Source organism: Colias eurytheme, chromosome 5 (genome assembly GCF_061535395.1).
Source record: "Colias eurytheme isolate Ceu_HAF_F1 chromosome 5, ilColEury1 Martin Lab GWU primary, whole genome shotgun sequence".
In the NCBI taxonomy this organism is placed as follows: domain Eukaryota; kingdom Metazoa; phylum Arthropoda; class Insecta; order Lepidoptera; family Pieridae; genus Colias; species Colias eurytheme.
In genome coordinates this window covers 1,398,601-1,417,527 of record NC_142984.1, presented here as the reverse complement: position 1 = coordinate 1,417,527, position 18,927 = coordinate 1,398,601, and the positions used below count along the sequence as shown (strand labels likewise).

Genomic DNA, 18,927 nt, shown 5'->3' with positions numbered 1-18,927 from the left:
AATACCGCGATTTAAACCGTTATAATTGTTTCATTGTAGCAATAGTGTAAATTTAAGACAAAAATACATTAGTATTTTAATTGACCTACCTAGGTCAAATTTTACTTAAATGTATTTGGAATTAGTTATTTTATAAAAATCGGTCAAGTGTTTAGACTGCAGAGGCGCACATAGAATCAAACATACAAACAAACAAGCATACATGCAGCTCAAACACATTACCCTCTTTCTGGGTCCGTCGGGTAGAAAAAAAACAAGGCGATTTGAAAACTACATATTTTTATTTTTTTTTTGTAGATAAATTTTGTACTTTAATATAATTCATCAAAATCTAAATATTCTACTCCTTCAAAGGACTGATCATCACTCTGTTTCGAAGTACCTCTCCTATGTTTGGCTGGCGTTGAAAATTTGCCTTCATTTCTACTCCCTTCCTCTACTATCCTGCGTACTGTGCTTTCAGAAACCCCTATAACAAACGAATTAAGATGAATAAAATCAAATAGTACATTTAACATATTTTTATAGTAGCTTAAAACTAAAACTTCCTTTATTTTATTAATTTTTTTTAAATGTAGGAGGCCAGCGTCCCTGCGCTACACTAGTAAGTAGTTAGTAAGCTAAATCTAAAATATGATTTTTTTTCTTATGGTTTGATTGATTAATAGATAGCTGTATGAAAACAATTATCACTATACTATGTAGTAAAATCTAAACTAGGTACTTTATTTGAGGCTGGTTGGATTGGATATAACTTCTTGACTCAAATTGTGCTGGTCGCACTATAAAAACAAGTTTTTGTTTACATACAAATAACCTCAAATTAAATTGCGAAAACGTAATAATCGCCATACATACATACATTTAACACTCGTCACTAATGGAATATTCTATTTTACGTAGTAATGAACAAAAATAAATGGAATCTCACCGGTATATTCTGCTGTACGTTTGTAAACGTTTTCCAAATCAGTCAATAACTTTCCAGCTTGAAATTCGGACAAACACCGAATAAAAACTTTATACACGACATCACGGACACCGCTACGTTTAACCTTTTTCATGATGTCTCCTTTTTTATTTAAATTTCTTGTTCTAAATAACAATTTTATCTCAATAATTCTCCACTTCACGAAAAAAACAACAAATTTTTATACAACTTGACAGCTACATTGGCAATTCAGGGTTGCCAGGTAATGAAAAACGAATTAGTTCCAAAATAATTAATTTCATCTCTTTTATGTCGTACTATAGGTATTGTCAAAAGCCAAAGATATATGTCAATTGTCAATTGTCATGTAATTGTGTGACAGTGACAAATGGGTGGCCGGTGGAAATGTTTACATTTTTACGAAATACGTCTGAAAACAAATAATATCTGTTTAAGTACATGTGATAATCCTGTCAATACTCCATATCTAAAGAACAATAAATAAAATGTTAGCAGCGTTAAAGAAGAAGAAAAATGTTGTCTTAATGACTGCAGTTGCTGCGAGTTGTTTCATCCTTTACCAGCTGTATTTTTTCCTTACACTATCGTCAGAAACCAACAATAGCAAAATAGTTCCAATGCTCGATCATGCAAGTGTAAAGGAATTAGTTCATGTGCGATCAGAACACGATAAGTATATCAACGACAATGGTATAATAAGAGGTGTTTACTTTGCGCAAGTAAAAGATTACAGACCGAATTCTAAAAACGAATTCAAATGTCGAAATTCAGAACAACATATTCCATTTGAATATGTGAATGATGACTTCTGTGATTGTGACGATGGAACAGATGAACCAAGCACAAATGCATGCCCTGCTGGTGTTTTTTACTGTGATACTCAGTTTCCAAAGTCGTCTATCAACTCTATACCCTCTGGTTTACTCAATGATGGTATCTGTGATTGTTGTGATGGTTCCGATGAATGGTTACTTGCTGGCAAACAGAAATTATTGGGACAGAGCGAGCCTCATAATATAAGGCATCATGTGAAATCATGTCCAAATTTATGTCACAAAACTTAAATATTTGTCAACACATATTAATTTTGTAAAAGGTCTAAACTTAAAAATTTACTTGTTGAAGTGAAAACTTCTTTAGCGGCATTGGGTATAAAATCCTAAATTCGCGTCAGGACACGTGGCCTGATCGAAAAAGCGTAAGACGGATGTTTTTTTAGCCCTTATATTCCATGCGTAAGACCGATCATACCAGTCCAGAATATCAAACATGCTGAACGTTAATAATCAAGGTTTCACTTCTGCCCGCACTCCCGGAGTGCAACCAGTCTTTTTTTTATATTTAGTGATTTTCTGTTAATAATTACTCTATTTTTAATGCAATTTCCTTATTCATCTTCATACTGCATAATATGTAAAAGTGTATTGTGTATTAAAAACATGCAAACATTATTATTTAACAAATAAGAATGTTTTGTATGTAGAATGAGGTTGGAAGGTTATTTCAAAACAATTTACATTTCTTTTGTAGTAGTTAAAGGTTAGATTTATCTTATTGTCACAATGGTGAGATCTCATCTATATTCCAAAGCATTCTACTTTTAACATAAGACACAATAATGAAGAAACATTTCATAAATTACAATAGTAAATTTTTAAGATAGATCTTTTTCAAATTTGGTTAATTCCTGAAAGGTTGTGTTCATTGTTTGAGATGTAAAAAAAACTTATGTATAAAAGTTGAATTGTAAATATGGAAAATTTGTAAAGACTGACAGATTTTAGTGTAATAAAAAGACCATATAGGTAGAATTAAACATATTAACAAAATATGTTGTATTTTTATTTTATTAAGTGCTTCCTAGCAGCAACCATCATAATGGGCAGCCTACATTATAAATTTTTATCTTGCATAATCATTCACTAATGTTTAAAAAAATGAAGTTTTATTTTATCTTCTAAGAATGCAATTTAAGAAAAGAGGGAACCATAAAGATGCTATCTGGCTTAAAAGTTCAGAGGTGAATATTTACACAGAAGACATATTTTGACTTAAAATTGTTGATACTTATCACATGGCATGATGGCATATATCTATCTATACATATAATAAAATCGTAGGAAAGTCAAAACTGTACATTGAATATTTTTTTAAAAGAATACATAATCCATGATCTATAATCGATATAGAAGCCAAAAATATAGTTTTTAGAATTTTTGTCTGTTTGTCTGTTTGTCTGTTTGTCTGTTTGTCTGTATGTTTGACCGAGCTAATCTCGAAAAGTACTGCATAGATTTACTTCAAATTTTGCATGAATATTCCTAAGAGGTCGGGTGAGGATAGTTTAAACATATTATCATGATATCACCTTCGGGGGAGGAGCTGTGAGCCTTTATTTTTCTTACATATTCCGTGTACTACGACAGCGTACAATCTAAAGACTCATGTTTAAATGTTAGTTTCGAGTAAGTCATGCTATTATCTAGCTTTACAAAATAAAAACTATGTCATTTACGTAATTTGGGCAGAGAAACAGTTAAATGAATCTTAGCAGTATAAAGACAAATTTGAAACAGCGCCATCTATGAAGTGTTAGAAAAATCAAAAACACGTTAACTATTGGAAATTAATAATCAAATGACGCATATATAAATGTTGTTTGACAATATCTAGATTGACACTATAAAAATTATGCCATTTAAGTAACTTGGGAAGAGAAACATAGTTTAAAGAATGTAAGTTGTATAATGTTAATTTTGTAACAGCGCCATCTATGAGATTTCGTAAAAATCAAATCAATTTAGATGTTAACACTACTGAATACACAGTTGGAAATTAATAATTTAAATATAATTATGTTATTTATTTAACTCTTTAGCCCATATCTTCCCTTCCCTATAAGGTATATTTCGTGTAAATAATAAATATACTACATTTTTTTAAAGTGAGGGTAGATGTTTATTATTTTAAGTAAAACTAGACACCATTAATTAATCTAATATTGATTGCGTTCATTAGTTACAATTTTAAAAATCTTCGTATTTTATAAATTTACTAGCTTACCGCCCGCGGGTTCGTCCGCTTTGTCTAAAACCTAATAAATTATATACTAAAACCTTCCTCTTGAATCAGTCTATCTATTAAAAAAACCGCATCAAAATCCGTTGCGAAGTTTTAAAGATTTAAGCATACAAAGGGACATAGGGACAGAGAAAGCGACTTTTTTATACTATGTAGTGATATTTATAAAGCAATTGAATGCCATAAAACCAAAAATATCAAATGCAATCTTCGTGTTTTGTGAATTTTCACCATCATGCGTTCCCACAAAAAGTAAGTTGTTACTTATAGGTATTTATTTTTTATAATGATAGCAATTCATGTTTTTTGTTGGTAGGTATTATATTACACTTTTAGAATGAAATAATAAAAAAAAAATGATGAATTCTTTTATTATTTTGAGGTGCATTGGGAACAGTAGTTTTTGATAAAATTTTATTTGTAAGTAGCTTTTTTTATAGATTTACAGTTAACTTTTGATTTTGTTATAATTACAGATTCAATGCTCATAAAATTATATCGCCTTTGGAAGACGATTTCTGCTGATATTTTTACAACACCACTTGAAAATTGATGATTTGATGGTAAAGATAGTAGCAGCGAGGATTAAGTGGAAATTAGTAATCATCCGCTTCGTCAATTTTTGACTGAAGTTAATGTCCAACGTCCAATGGTTCAATCATTGGAAGTATCTCGGGAAATTTTGGAGGATATTTTTCAGGAAGGAGAGGAGGGGCAGCCAACCACATATCAAACGACTACGTTTTAGTACCGAAAAAAATGTTATTCCAAATGAAACGTAAATTTTGCACTCACAACTGTACAAGTAATGTTTTTATTTTGACTTTGCGGTTATCTGATTATAATATTTATCGTTATGGCTATCGAGGTACCGACCGTACTGGGATCAGAGAACATGATACAGTTCATCATCCAGGATTGCTAAGAGCATTTTAACACTGAAAAAGATGTTTTCTTTGAATCGTAGTTGCTTCATTTATTTATTTTTAATCATTTTACATAATATGTTTATATTTTATAAATATAATATCATTTTCATTATTTAAGTAGATAAAATAAATTATGTAACGGTTTTATAAGAAAACACAGTATATTTATTAGGCGACGGTGATTTCTTCCAGGCAAAAGATATTCATCAGCTCAATAAAATTGAATAGTATGTTGTTAGTTATTCTTTAGATTCACAAATTGTAATGAGCATTTCCGCAAGCAAGTTGTATCGTAGTTTAGATACCTATAGTTTTGACATATTAAAGTTCCAACAAAACCCTCAAATTTTTGAGCAGGGTTGAGCAAGATAATTTGAAAAATGTGCCGTGTTAAGTATTATAGAAAAGGTTAGTTCGTTGGTAATTATTATTTCTTCTTCATTTACATGTTGTTAGTAAAAATAAACTTTGACTAACAGTCAAAGTATATTTTAACTAATACTACTTAATATCTATTATACCTACTTATGTTCAGTATTTATATTGTATTATTCATCATCATCAGCCCATATACGTTCCCACTGCTGCAGCTGGGACACGGGCCTCCTATGAGGGTACAGGCCTTAATCCACCACGCTGGCCAAGTGCGTGTTGGCGGATGACACATGTCATCGAACTTTTTAATTCTTCGACATGTCGGTTTCCTCACGATGTTTTCCTTCACCGTTCGAGCAGTGGTGATGTTACAACATGCGCAGATAAATTGAAAAATCAATTTATTTCCTGCGCGCTCGCCTGGTCTCGAACCCCGGACTTATCGATTCGAAGTCCGAGGTCTCACCACTGAGCCACCACTGCTTATCTGTATTATTATTGCTTGGTAATTAATATATTTTCATGTCGTATACCTAATTATAAACATAAGTTTGATGTGTAATTAGCTGGATTTATTTTTACACACTCACAGACTTATATTTTATGTTAAAAGAGTGTTAATAGTGTAAATCATGATATTTTTTCACAATTAATAATAATCCTTTTTTCTAATGGTGTTGGCATTAAATTAAACCGCGCTGTCGTTTCGTTCACAAAAAGTGATGTTATGAGGAGCATATTCGGTCCTCATATCATAAAAAATCTGTGCGAAAACAATAAACACGTGTGAGGCCCTCACGGCAGATCGGGGCGGTCTGACGCGAAGTGGGGACAGCGTTGTCACTGTATCGCTCTTGCCACGCTGTTCAACAGACTTATTCGATAGTTCAGTTTTGTGTTAAGACCGCTGTGACAACCAACCCGTGAGACAACCAAACCCGGTCTCCCCTACTATCCCGTGAGACCGAAACCTTCACTGAGAGGGTATGACGTCTCACAGCTGATCGCAAACGGCATATTGTACTATCCCGTGAGACCGAAACCCTCACTGAGAGGGAATTACGTCTCACTACTGATCACGACAGTCATATTTTATCTCGAGAATCTGAAACTTTACTCAATATGAAGACCGTTTGACAAATGATAGGGTGCATCATAATATTATTTGATCTCTTGAAGATGAACATGAGTTTAAGCAATGACTAGAGTAGGGACGCGAATATTACAATTATATGAGACAAGAACGATTAATAAGTTTGTTTAATGAAAGATTAAGAATTGAAACTATTCGGTCTCTGGAAACGGACGAATAGCGAGAGGTCCGTCTTACTGCAGACAGATTTCGTCATAGTCTTAATGACTTGAGGTAAACAATCTACGAATTCGGTGGTGTGGTCTGACAAATATAAAAGTGGGTTTGCTTATAACCTCATAATTGATTACAGATCATCTTCTGTAAAGGCGTAGTATGTTCTTTTTGTAATGCTTTAAAGTGTAGTAAGGAGTCGGCTTTCATTTGAAGATACACCGGAACCTTTGAAATCACTACTTTTAGAGGAACATACTGTGCAATGTAAACTGTTATTAGACAATATTCGCTCTTATAGTAGCGCGTTTCAAATGATCCTTTGGTGCTCAATAATTATCAGAAGGTCCGTTCATGCTTACTTTTAAGATACAAGGTCAAGTTTACCATTTGATAGGATCCCTTTTGCCTGTAGGCCAACCTAAGTTTGTTTAAATAGGGTAAAAGTGGGATAGATGCCCCACTTTTTGAAATAGCCTCAATTTTAAAAACATGAATCTTATACGAACACTTTGTATGAATATAGCTAGGTTAATTATCTGTTTTGAATAACTATATATATTTTTTATCCTATCATTTATAGATAATGTGTAATAAACATTTTTGTAGAACACCTTTTTTGAGGATAGATGCCTGCAGAGTGGGATAGATGCCTTACATACTCTATAAACGCGAAATCTAATAAAATTTATATGATAAACCAGCAAATGTCATGTTAACATAGTTGTTCTGTTGTCCAAGAATATACTTGCGCTCGCACTCCTTCTTTTCTTTTGTATTTTCGTGGCGTGGTTCTCCTACAATCAGTATAAGGGCAGATCATTAATAAGTAAGTATACATAACAAAAAAAAAGCAAATTAAACGAGTAAAATCGGTTAACATAGAGAAAACCTCTGGCGCAATCAGGTAAAAATATAAACGGTACCTGTGATTATCGATAATAACATATACATAATATGTATTGAGGGATAGATGCCCTTAGAGGCCCCTAAGGGCATCTATCCCTCGAAAAAAAAGGGGCAACTATACTTTTTGATAAGGATAGCTGCCCCAGTATTTTTTTTATTAAATAAAAACAAAAGAGCCACTATTTTCACTTAGATTTGTAATTAATGAACCAGTGTATAGACATAATAAGAAATATAGTGAAATGCTTATAAAGTTATGCAAAGGCAAATATCAACCTTTTTAAATTTTAACGTGTTCGTGAAGTTCGCCGCGGATATTACAACACGCACTAGCGAAACACGTCTTCACCAAACAACAGCTCATGCGTACCCGAGGTGCGGGGTGATAGGAGCTCCTATTTAAATCATTAATTCGTAGTCACGACTCTGGGAAGTGAGGTTTTTTGAAAATGAGGCATCTATCCCGGTGCGGCATCTATCCCACTTTTACCCTATATTTTGTATTCGACTACAACGAATAGTGGAATACAAGAAATCAATATTTCTCAAATTTAAAACTGAACTCATTTCACAATTTTAGAACAGGTTAATTCGTATGTATACAGTTTTAAATCGACATTAGAAGCTTTTCCTCAAGATGGTGATATCGGCACTCAGGAACTCCCTGGACGTGTTATAACGCCCAGGCCACAGTATTACAAATTTTTCCTAAAATAGAGCAACGAATGTATTTTCGCATAGCAACGGAGGGAAACTCGCGGGGGGTCAAGTGACGCGTCACGCGGGCCACTTACCACAAACATGCTTAGTTTGTGGTACCGAGCGCGAAAGAAAGTCATCGTGTTTTTAGTAAAGTTACTATGTTAACTAACGTAATTTAATACTTGCTCAAACTGTTAATCTACATTTAATTTAGATTATTATATTTTGATACTAAGTAATGTAGAATTTAAATCACATTCATTCATGTTTTCTTCAGATTTTAAGATTTTCTAATCAGAGTGTTCAATTTTAATGTAAGTAGTTAAATTTTATAAGAGACAATAATTAAGAACATTCAAAAATAAAGTGTCACGTATTTTTTTTAAACGACGAATGACGAAAAACGACCTAATCGCGGACGAAGTCGCGGGCAACAGCTAGTATTATGATAAGAATGCAACTGCACATAAAAAATAGGTAGGTAGGTCATTGTTTCAAATACCGCAATCTCGAAGGTGTTGATGAGTATATTATATACATCTGAGCCCTGGGGACCTAATAGGACTGATAGAAGCTTGATAGAAGCAACACGATTATTTTAATACGGCAGAATTCTTTTAAAGACAGTTTTTACCTTTTTTATAGGTCCTATAACTGTTAATAATTCCTGTGGATAATTCAGTACATAGTGAGCTGTAACAGAGAGCCTTATAAACATTTCTATATATTTCTGGACAGTCATTGAAAATATTTAAAGTAGTACCTTGTAATACAATTTAGTACAACTATCCAATTGTCATGTCTAGAAAATTCCCTTTTTATTGACATAAAATGTCAAAAACCGCTTGTCATTTTCAATTTTCATTCAATTTGTGTTTGTTCTTGAACCGGCGCGGTCTTCGAGTTTTCGAGAAAATTATTATTGCTCATTGAAGCACGTGTAATTGCTAGCGTTACTTGTGATCAACACTCCTAGCTTTGCCTGAATTATTTTAATAATTATACTAAAGAGATAAAAACATGACTGTCGACCAAGGAATCGATATTTCAAAAGCTGGAGATCGTGGTGTGTTGAAAAGAATTATTAAAGAGGGAGAAGGCACAGAAACTCCAAATGCTGGTGTTGAAGTAACCGTACATTATACAGGAACGCTTTTGGATGGTACAAAGTTCGATTCCAGCAAGGATCGAAACGAGCCCTTCGAATTTACACTCGGAAAAGGTTAGTTCTGTTAATTTTAAATTATGAATACGAAAACTGATATCTAATATGCGATTTTATAGATACAAAATAAAATATATTTATTTTCCTCCAGAAAATTAATAAATAAATTAAAAAAAATCCATGAAATTGAAAAATGTTTGATTGTAATATCAACTTTAAATTTTGTAAACATAATTAAATATTTGGTATTATAAATTAGGAAAATAAGTCATGTACCTACTTAAAGATTAATATTTATTTGAATTGAACAGTCTAAAGAGTGTTGTTGATATTAACCTGTGAAAATTTACATATTCATAAATATTATAATTTGTTACTTTGCGCTTTCTGTAAAATAGCGATACTATCACATCATGGTAATATAACTAGTTATAACCACTTCCTCTTTTAGCCTTATCAACCAACTGAATGTATTACCTAGTTGAGGGTAAAAAAATATGCTATTGAAAGTAATTTTACATTGTAATATTAATTTATAACGTATGAATAATTATTATTAATAGTTGCTTGCATGCCTGAGCTCCGTCCAAATATATGTTTTTTGTTATCGAAAAAATACCAATGAAAAACCATGATTGAATATAATTTTCTTATTCTTATCTTCTTAATAATAACACAACAATTGATATTTTTTTTGAAGTTTACAGCATATTTTAAATTTTATTAATAACATATTTACTTGAACATACAAAAAATGAAAATTTTATTTTAACATTTTCTTGCATTTGTAGGTAGCGTGATAAAAGCATGGGATATTGGTGTAGCTACTATGAAGAAGGGTGAGGTGTGCATGTTGACGTGTGCTCCTGAATATGCTTATGGGGCTAGAGGCAGCCCACCCAAAATCCCACCTAATTCCACATTGCAATTTGAGGTTGGTATTTTGTATATTAATGGTACCTTTCTGTTTAAGTGGGCAAACCATTAAAATTTAGAAATTTATTATTTATTTTTTTAATATTTTTGATAATAAATGTATATCAGCCATATTTAGCTATATTAATGTGAAACCCAAATTTTGTAAAAATTGTTTGTTTAGTTATGAAGACGTTACAGATAGAAAGAAGCAGTTTTTTTTTAGAATAGAATAGAATAGAAAACGTTTTATTTGCCACTATGTAAAAAAAAATATAAATCTTAGTAATATAACACACAAAACAGAAAAAATAAAAGATAGCAATGGAGGCAAAAAGGACTCCCCGTCAGCAAAGCAGCAACCATTATTTAAAATGGTTTGCTGCACTAATTTTCAGAGTTTTTTTTAGTATTTTTTATGCCATACACATGATTTTTTGATTTTTGTTTGTTGTTTTATTAGAAACGAATATTGATAACTACTTTAATTTTTTAGATTGAGATGATTGACTGGAAGTTGGAGGATCTCAGTCCCAACAAGAACAAGGGCATTCTGCGGTACATCATTGAGCAGGGGTCAGGCTTCGACAACCCCAATGATGGGTCTGTTGTCACAGGTATATTATAATTTGTAATTATTTTAGTAATACATGATTGTCAAAAATAAAATTCATTATACTTGTTATACCGGTAATAGTTATGGCAGCTGAAACAATAAACAACAAATCACAAATTTACATATTTAAATTTCCTACATTTTTTTGTATACAAAATTAGAAAACTACGAATCTAACATCATATAATTTCTATCTCTTTAGTGGAATTGGAGGGCAAATACGGCGACAAAATCTTCGACACGCGCACAGTGACATTCACGCTTGGTGAGGGAAGCGATCAGAACATTTGTGAAGGTATCGAGAGAGCCCTCGAGAAATTCCTCCAAGATGAAAAGTCACGACTGACCATTCAGCCCAAATATGCTTTTAAATCTGAGGGAAATACAGAATTGGGTGTGCCGCCAAACACAGTAGTGGAATACACAGTGAAACTCGTCAGTTTTGAGAAAGCCAAGGATTCCTGGGCTATGGACGGTGATGAGAAACTAGAGCAGGCTAAAATAGCGAAAGATAAGGGAACGGAATACTTCAAGGGCAACAAGTTTCAGTTGGCGATTAAGAAGTACAGGAAGGTTGTGACGTTGCTTGAAGGTGAGTTAAATGGTTTACTTGACAAAGAATTAAATATTTAATCCAATCTTATATTACAAGATAATATTAAATTCATATTTTGAACTTGACTGACTATTTAAAGAATGTTATTACTTATTTTTAATTAAGGGCCGAATTTTCAATGCTTCGATAAAACTTATTCGTCGAATAATGTATAAAACTACCATTTTAAAAACGTATTCTAATTGCCCGTATTTGACAGTTTACATGACATTTTAATATTATAGTGTAATACTTTATTGGATGGATAAGTTTTATCCAAGCATTGAAAAATCGGCCCTAAAACTAATCTAAAGTGAAAATTAATCAATTCTCATAGACCTATTAAAAAACTATTGACATTGTTTCATCATCATCATCAATCAGACAACAGTGGTAACTTGTATTGCTTGGTAACTTAAAAGAAAATGTGTACAAAAATGTGTTTGTTTTTTCAATAACCATCGATTTTATTTAGTCACTTGTAAATTAACATCGATTCGGAATGTCGCTTCTACATGAAAAAATCGACAAGAAACTCGATAGTTACAACAACCGACTACAATCTTAAAAACATTTACAGACATGCCGGAAGACGCCTCTGAAGCTGATGAGAACAAATCCAAAGCAAAAGACCTCTTAATATCGGCTCACTTGAACCTATCCCTCGTGTACCTTAAAGTAACCCCAGCGCACCACTTCGAGGCTAAGGACCATGCGACCAAAGCCCTAAAGTTTGACCCTAAGAATGTTAAGGGTCTATTCAGAAGGGGTCAAGCTATGCTCGGTTTAGGTGAGGCGGAGTTGGCCATGAAGGACTTTGAAGCTGTTGTTGAGATGGAGCCGCAGAATAAGGTAGATTTTTTGTTTGTGTTTTTAAAAAAAATTATCAGTTTTTATCCTAATTCCAGTGATGACGAATCCCACAAAAAATATTTAGTATAAAAGGAATATAACATAGTTAAGTTTAATAAACTGGCATATGATTGTATCAGTTTTTTTTTTCAATATTCAGAATTATTTTGGAAATTTAACTTGCAATTATAGCTTGCTTTCATTCCTACATTTTGAAAGATATTTTTTCTTAAGGGCTTGGTCTAGTAGTGCAAACAAATGCATCCTGTCATCCTATATGTAAATAATACAAATGTACTAAGGGAAAGTTGCTCCACTTAATTTTTAAAAATTAAATCATTCGTATGCATAATTTAATATTCGTAATAAGTACCAAAAATGACAATTTGAAACAATTTTCGTGAAAATTACACCGGGTGATTTTTTTTATCAGTACACAAAATTTGCGAATACTTTCTATTGATATCTTCAACTTCATGTTTATATAACTGATCAACTTTTACAAAGAAATTTGGACGAAATATAAAAAAAAATAAGCTTTCCATACAAAATGCAGAACTCTATACATTTTTTTCGACCTAAGTTTCTTAGTGAAAGTTGTTCAGTTTAACTAATAAAACGGATAAACAAATTTTGTATATAATAAAAAAAATGTAATGTTTGTGTTAAATGAAAACAAAAGATATTTATTTCCGCCCGCGACTCCGTCCGCGCGGATGTCAGTCTTCGCGTCTTCTACAGATTTATTATATTATGTGTAATATATAGATTTATATTGATAAACCTAATAAATGTTTTGCTAGCATTCTGATGCTTTATCGGTTGCACTGGATTTATCTCTTTTTTTTCAATCGCTTGAATGATATAGGATGGGTCCTTGATGGGCATCGAATGCTGAAGTCTCGAATCAATCAATTCTGACAGTAGGCAATTTATGTAAAATCTTGATCATTTTATTTTGCCTAAACGTTACATACTTTTTTATATATATTATATTTTTAACGAATTATTCACTCCAGTCCAAACAGCCAATAAGCAGACTTCTGCTTCTGCAACGTTTAGTTGTCCCTGAATTTAGAAAAAATAGTCATGATTCTTATCTATGACAAAATGTGTTATTTTTTGCATTGTATTTCAAATATTTAATTTTTTTTTTAACCGCATCTTCCGCATTCATGTCTTTTGCCGGAATTAGACATTTAACTTCTACTAGTCCCATTTTCCCTTTTTGATATGGGAGTGTATAAAGTAAATTTTTTAGATATTTCTCGTTATACTTTTAAAAAGTTATTATTGTCATTTTGCTCATTAGGTAAAGTAATTTCGATATCAGTTTTAAGTTTTTTGATACCTGCAATAATAACGTCATAATCGCCTGCACATACTTATCGATTACACCCTGTATACAATCCATCATCCACATTCATAATGTTTTCCTGTCCTCCTCTCCTTTACGCTGTTCACCGATACATTTGAAATGAGTAAATCTGCTACCACTGAAGGATGTTTCATTGTGATCAGCAAATTTTCACCACTGTTGTCGATTATTTGTTTTTCATTTTTAATCAGCAATTGGGAATCATCAGTTTTGTTTTTTGAAGATTGGTGATGTACCCTAACAATACGACGAAAAGGGAAAACATCAACGAATTATCGTTCTCGTCCTCTTTTTTTATTCTTCACGTCTCTGTTACTTCTGTTTGTTTAGTTCTCAACACCCACTGAATTTTCTATGTTATTGTGATCTTCCATTACATCTGAGTTTTGATGATGTGATGATAATCCATTCGTTTTAATATTGGTACTTAGAGTTGGTAGACTAAACTAGAAATGGCGGACTAAATTTGTCAGCGCGTCTGTAAGATCAGAATATAAAACCAACATCCTGTATTTAAGTTACAAAATTAATAATCAAACAACATGCCGCTACGTTGAAAATGACTAGAAGAAAAAATTAAAACACCTCGGATCAATTTTGGAGTAAACAAATCATTTTCCCCGTATGGGGATTTCCCCGGATGAACTTGGGAAGTTCAAGTTCTCAATACAAGTTTATATTATATTTCGTATTTCTCAAACGAAAAATAAACATTTTTGGAACTTCAAAAAAATTATATTATAAGAAAATTTATGAGCTTACTTTAGTTTTAAAGAAATATACATCCCTTTACTGACACCCCGTAAAATAAAGAAATTGTTGCCAATCACCTTTGCAATCTATTTGGTTTCATTAACTTTATGTTCGAAGATAATTTTTTTTCTAGTAGTTACACGCGTATTTTTTTCGTTTATTTTCCATATCGAAATCAAATGTTTAAAAATACGAATATTTGCACAAAACTAAGATAAAAATAATCAATTAACAAAAATATTAAATTTAATGAAGTAGAGCAACTTTCACTTCGGTATGAAGGAAAATCGAGCGTAGAGCACACGTCAGAACGCTCCGGCCCAAGGAGCGCGACTAAAGAAATTCGCTAGGATTTTTCCTAATTATTTTAAATATTTTTTTAATATTTAAGGAATTATCAAAATTCAAAAAAAATTTTTTTTAAAGGATTAATACTCATTGGTCTTCAACCAACTCGAATAAATTAATGGAAAAAATAACTTTTAGCAGTATTTATCAATAGATTTTGTAAGGCAAAAAATGGGAAATTTAATGAATTTATAACGTTCTAATTAAGAAAATCATAAGTTTTTCGGCAATTGTGTTCAGCAGTTTTTAATAACGACTATATAAGGATAATAATGCGCTGATCAGATTGTGTAAATTGTAATCGGTTGCAACGTAGTGAGTGCACAAACTTAGCTCGAAATGTCTTTGGGGGAAATAGACTTATCTTGAAGGCCTGATTAAGGTAACATAAAGTAACTTTATAAATGTGAAAAAATTCACGCGCATTGCGTATATAACACTAATTGATAAACAAGAAAAAAAAATTCAGTTTATCATTTCATTAGCCGGGAAAAAATTGTCAAATAACTTGTTGAAAACGCAATTTTGCTAGACTGCAGCCTTAAGTTTTTAGTAATTTTAAAGTAGTTTTTCCAACTACATAATAGAAAGTATTTTAAAATACATATAAAACTTCTTGACCATTTAAAATAATTCGTATCGGTATAATAATAAGGTTGTTTATCCTAAGGCTGCAGCGAACCAAGTGATAGTCTGCCGCAACACAATACAGAAACAGAAGCAAAAGGAAAAGCAAATGTACGCCAACATGTTCGACAAGTTCGCCAAACATGACACACAGGTATTTATTTATTTGGTACAATTTATAGGTGTTCATAATCTAGCGGCTAGCCTATGATCTTCTATCATTGGGAATTCTGTAGATAACGTACTGTAAATTAAGATCTTTCTCAATTTGACTGTATATTTTTTGGGTTTTCGCTTTAAAACTTTCGACTGGGAATGTATTTTGATAATTATTTTTTCATTTGAAAGCTGGTGCCTCCAATGTGGTCCCATTTAAATTTTAGTTTTGACAATAGAAGGCGGTAATCGGTATAGCTTTGACGTGACAACGTCTTATAAATTGGTTTGTCGGGTGACACTTCAAGAAACTGCGTTACGCTCCGCTCACGTTATGCGCTCACAATGAGAGCGAGTGAGAGGCACGCGTCCCTTCCACTCGGGCATGGTTAGCCCGCCTAAGAGCGAGAGAGACAGACATAAAAAGTCGTTGTCACGTAAAACTTTCGCCCGTATACCGACTTTACAGGCAACCAATTTTTTTTATTAAACCCGTTATTTCCCCCTTTTCCCCTCCCAGGTGGAAAAACAGCGTGCTAGCGAAGAAGTAGATGTTATCGGTGAGAAGGTGGGCGAGTGGGGGGCGGGGGAGGGGGAGTGGACTGATCGCCTCAGGGACAGGAAACCCACGGAGTTTGAGAAGGAAAACCCCAATATATTGATGCTGGATAAGGTATGGAGGACAAATATAAAAAAATAGCTTAAAAACTAATAATTCTGTTATAATGGTTATTTTAACCATTAACTAAACCGCCTTTAAATGGTCAGAACTGGGAGTTTTATGGGACTTTCCGGGACCTCGATGGCTTTCAAATAAAAAAAAAAAGAATCATCAAAATTGGTACGCCCAGTCGAAAGTTTAGAGGTCACAAACCAATGTTTAAAGTGCATGTAATCTAAAACATACAGGTGAAGCTAATAAAGCATGTTAAAAATCAAGTGAAAATACTTAATTTTTGAATTATTTGAAAGTAATAGTCTCGTCCCCGGCAGATAAAAATAAATTAAAACATATTATGCTATAAATAAAGAAATTTTAATTTGAATATGTCACTCAGGAATAGTTTAACTTTCTTCTGGAGATGGTTTTTCGGACCAGTAATATAAAGAATACTTTTGAAATGAAAACAGTCGTTGTCAAACAATCACGTTATTTCTGTTTTCTTTCAGGATGGTCAGTTCGAGAACATGTGAAAAGGTTGGCGACTAACCAATTTGTTGGCCGATGTTGGTTATGGGAATTGCAAAAGTTTGTCAAACAAATTATTAATACACTTAACTTCTTATCCTGTAGGTTAACTATTTTTATCTATTCAAGTTGCCTTAATAGCTATAACACACCGTATGGGCCTTAAAAATCCCCCGAAAACCAAAGATTTTGCTAAAAACAACACTTTTCACAATTTATAACATATACTCTATTATATATGCCTTAGAGTTCAAAGTCGTGATTCACTTGGAAAAAATGGTGAATTTCTTTTACATAGGAACCCTCTCGCACTAATACATATTTTAGATGTTTTCATAAGCAATAAATAACTTTAATGCAGATTAATTACAATTATTGTGAATATTTATTCCAAAATACAACTTTTTGCCTTATTGTTAACTTAGTCAGTGTAAATTGGACTCCATTGCAATTCTTTTTAGCTGATATCGTCAGATCTCTGCCTCTTCTTATTAATTTAAGTCGTTCCAAATACTTATAAATGTGATAAATTGACTTTAGTCTTCGAGTTCTCAAATAAAAATGAAATTTTAACGACCATTTTTAATTTACACTGTGTAGTGTATAGTTTGTCTCTTTCTGTTTCTCGAAAATAGCAATTGCTAGAATGAGAGGGAATATATGCATTATTTTGGCCTTGAAGACATACTTAGTACGTATATGCTATCTCTCTTTCTTAAAAGACATTTTTGTAAACGAGAGAAGATGATAGCCTAATGTATATGAGAAATGGATTTAGTTTCTTTGAGAATTCGTGAAAAATCAATTTTATTTTACATGTATTGGTGTATTATTTTTTTTACCATTGATGTAATTTTAATATTATTGAGGGTACTTTAAAGCTAGAAGTCGTAGTATTAGCTTGGTATGTCTGTACGCCCATTGTGTCTTATGCATTACATGATTATATACTTAAAGATGAGAATAAAACAATTTAAAACACATTTGTCTCTTTTTGTAGCTTTAATACTGCAATTTCATGCCGCTTGTTACAAAAACATATGAAATAAAGTAAGGGCCGATTTTTCAATGCTTGGATAAAACTTATCCGTCCTATAAAGTATTACACGTTAATATTAAAATGTCACGTAAACTGTCAAATACGGGCAATTAGAATACGTTTTTAAAATGGTAGTTTTATACATTATTCGACGAATAAGTTTTATCCAAGCATTGAAAAATCGGCCCAATATTACTTTGTTACGTAAGTATATAATCATAGTAAATAATATTGAAATGAGTATTTACAGCTGTTTCTCAAATATAATCATGTTGCATTTAAGTCCTAGCCAATAGTTCAAATATTAAAAACAATTAGTTTTTAGTAGTTTTAATGGAATTAGAGTTCGTTAATAAATTTAGGTCAAACTATATTTTGCAAGCATAATATTAGTGCAATACTGCAATTCATTGAGGATTCGTAACTAAGTTTTCTTACATACTTAAGGGCTAATTTTTCAATCCTTGGTTAAAACTTATCGAATAACGTATTAAACTGCCAAATAAAAATGTATTCTTATTGCCTGTATTTGACAGTTTACAGATTACATTTTAATATTATCGTGTAATACTCTATTTAGACGACAGACGGGTAAGTTTTATCCAAGGATTGAAAAATCGGCTCTTAATCTATTTAAATTTATTATCTGTGGCTTCATTATAAATAGATAAAAAAACAATCTCATTATAATAATAGGACTTGAAAAAATCTGCGATCTTTTACCTATACAAATTTTAAAAAGGAAAATCAATCAATTTTATCAACAGCTACATATTGTGTCTCCACATTGTTTGTACGTATGTATGTATATCGGGTTTTACTGGTTTAGTATAATTGTTCGAGTGTCATTGTTAATGATAAGGCGAGTTCCAATAAAGTGCTGTTAATTAAAAAAAATCATTGTTTTAATTATTTATATCCAAAAAATAGAGCGTTTGTGCCGAGCACACGTTTCAGAAGTGAAACTTCCGTGGCACGATTCAAAGATACCAAAATCGTCACTTTACTCCATGACCTGACGGTATTGCTATGATGTGACC

At 32.1% G+C, this 18,927-nt stretch overlaps 2 protein-coding genes across 3 annotated transcripts; both read left to right on the top strand.

Annotated features, from left to right (window-relative positions):
- Window positions 1-1,272: 1,272 nt before the first annotated feature.
- On the top strand, window positions 1,273-2,067 carry LOC149908267 (uncharacterized). Its single transcript, XM_090101694.1, has one exon. The coding sequence runs from the start codon at window positions 1,438-1,440 to the stop codon at window positions 2,014-2,016; it is 579 nt and encodes a 192-aa protein (XP_089957820.1). The 5' UTR covers window positions 1,273-1,437; the 3' UTR covers window positions 2,017-2,067.
- A 7,051-nt stretch (window positions 2,068-9,118) lies between these two features.
- On the top strand, window positions 9,119-17,817 carry Fkbp59 (FK506-binding protein 59kD). Of its 2 annotated transcripts, XM_090101692.1 has the most exons (8): window positions 9,119-9,476; window positions 10,211-10,353; window positions 10,831-10,951; window positions 11,153-11,542; window positions 12,126-12,397; window positions 15,547-15,657; window positions 16,180-16,332; window positions 16,830-17,817. In XM_090101692.1, exons 1-8 carry the CDS (start codon window positions 9,275-9,277, stop codon window positions 16,851-16,853), a joined length of 1,416 nt encoding a protein of 471 aa, XP_089957818.1. In that variant the 5' UTR covers window positions 9,119-9,274; the 3' UTR covers window positions 16,854-17,817. The 2 variants fall into 2 exon arrangements, with proteins under 2 accessions (XP_089957818.1, XP_089957819.1); XM_090101693.1 differs by lacking the exon at window positions 16,180-16,332.
- The last annotated feature ends 1,110 nt before the right edge of the window (window positions 17,818-18,927 follow it).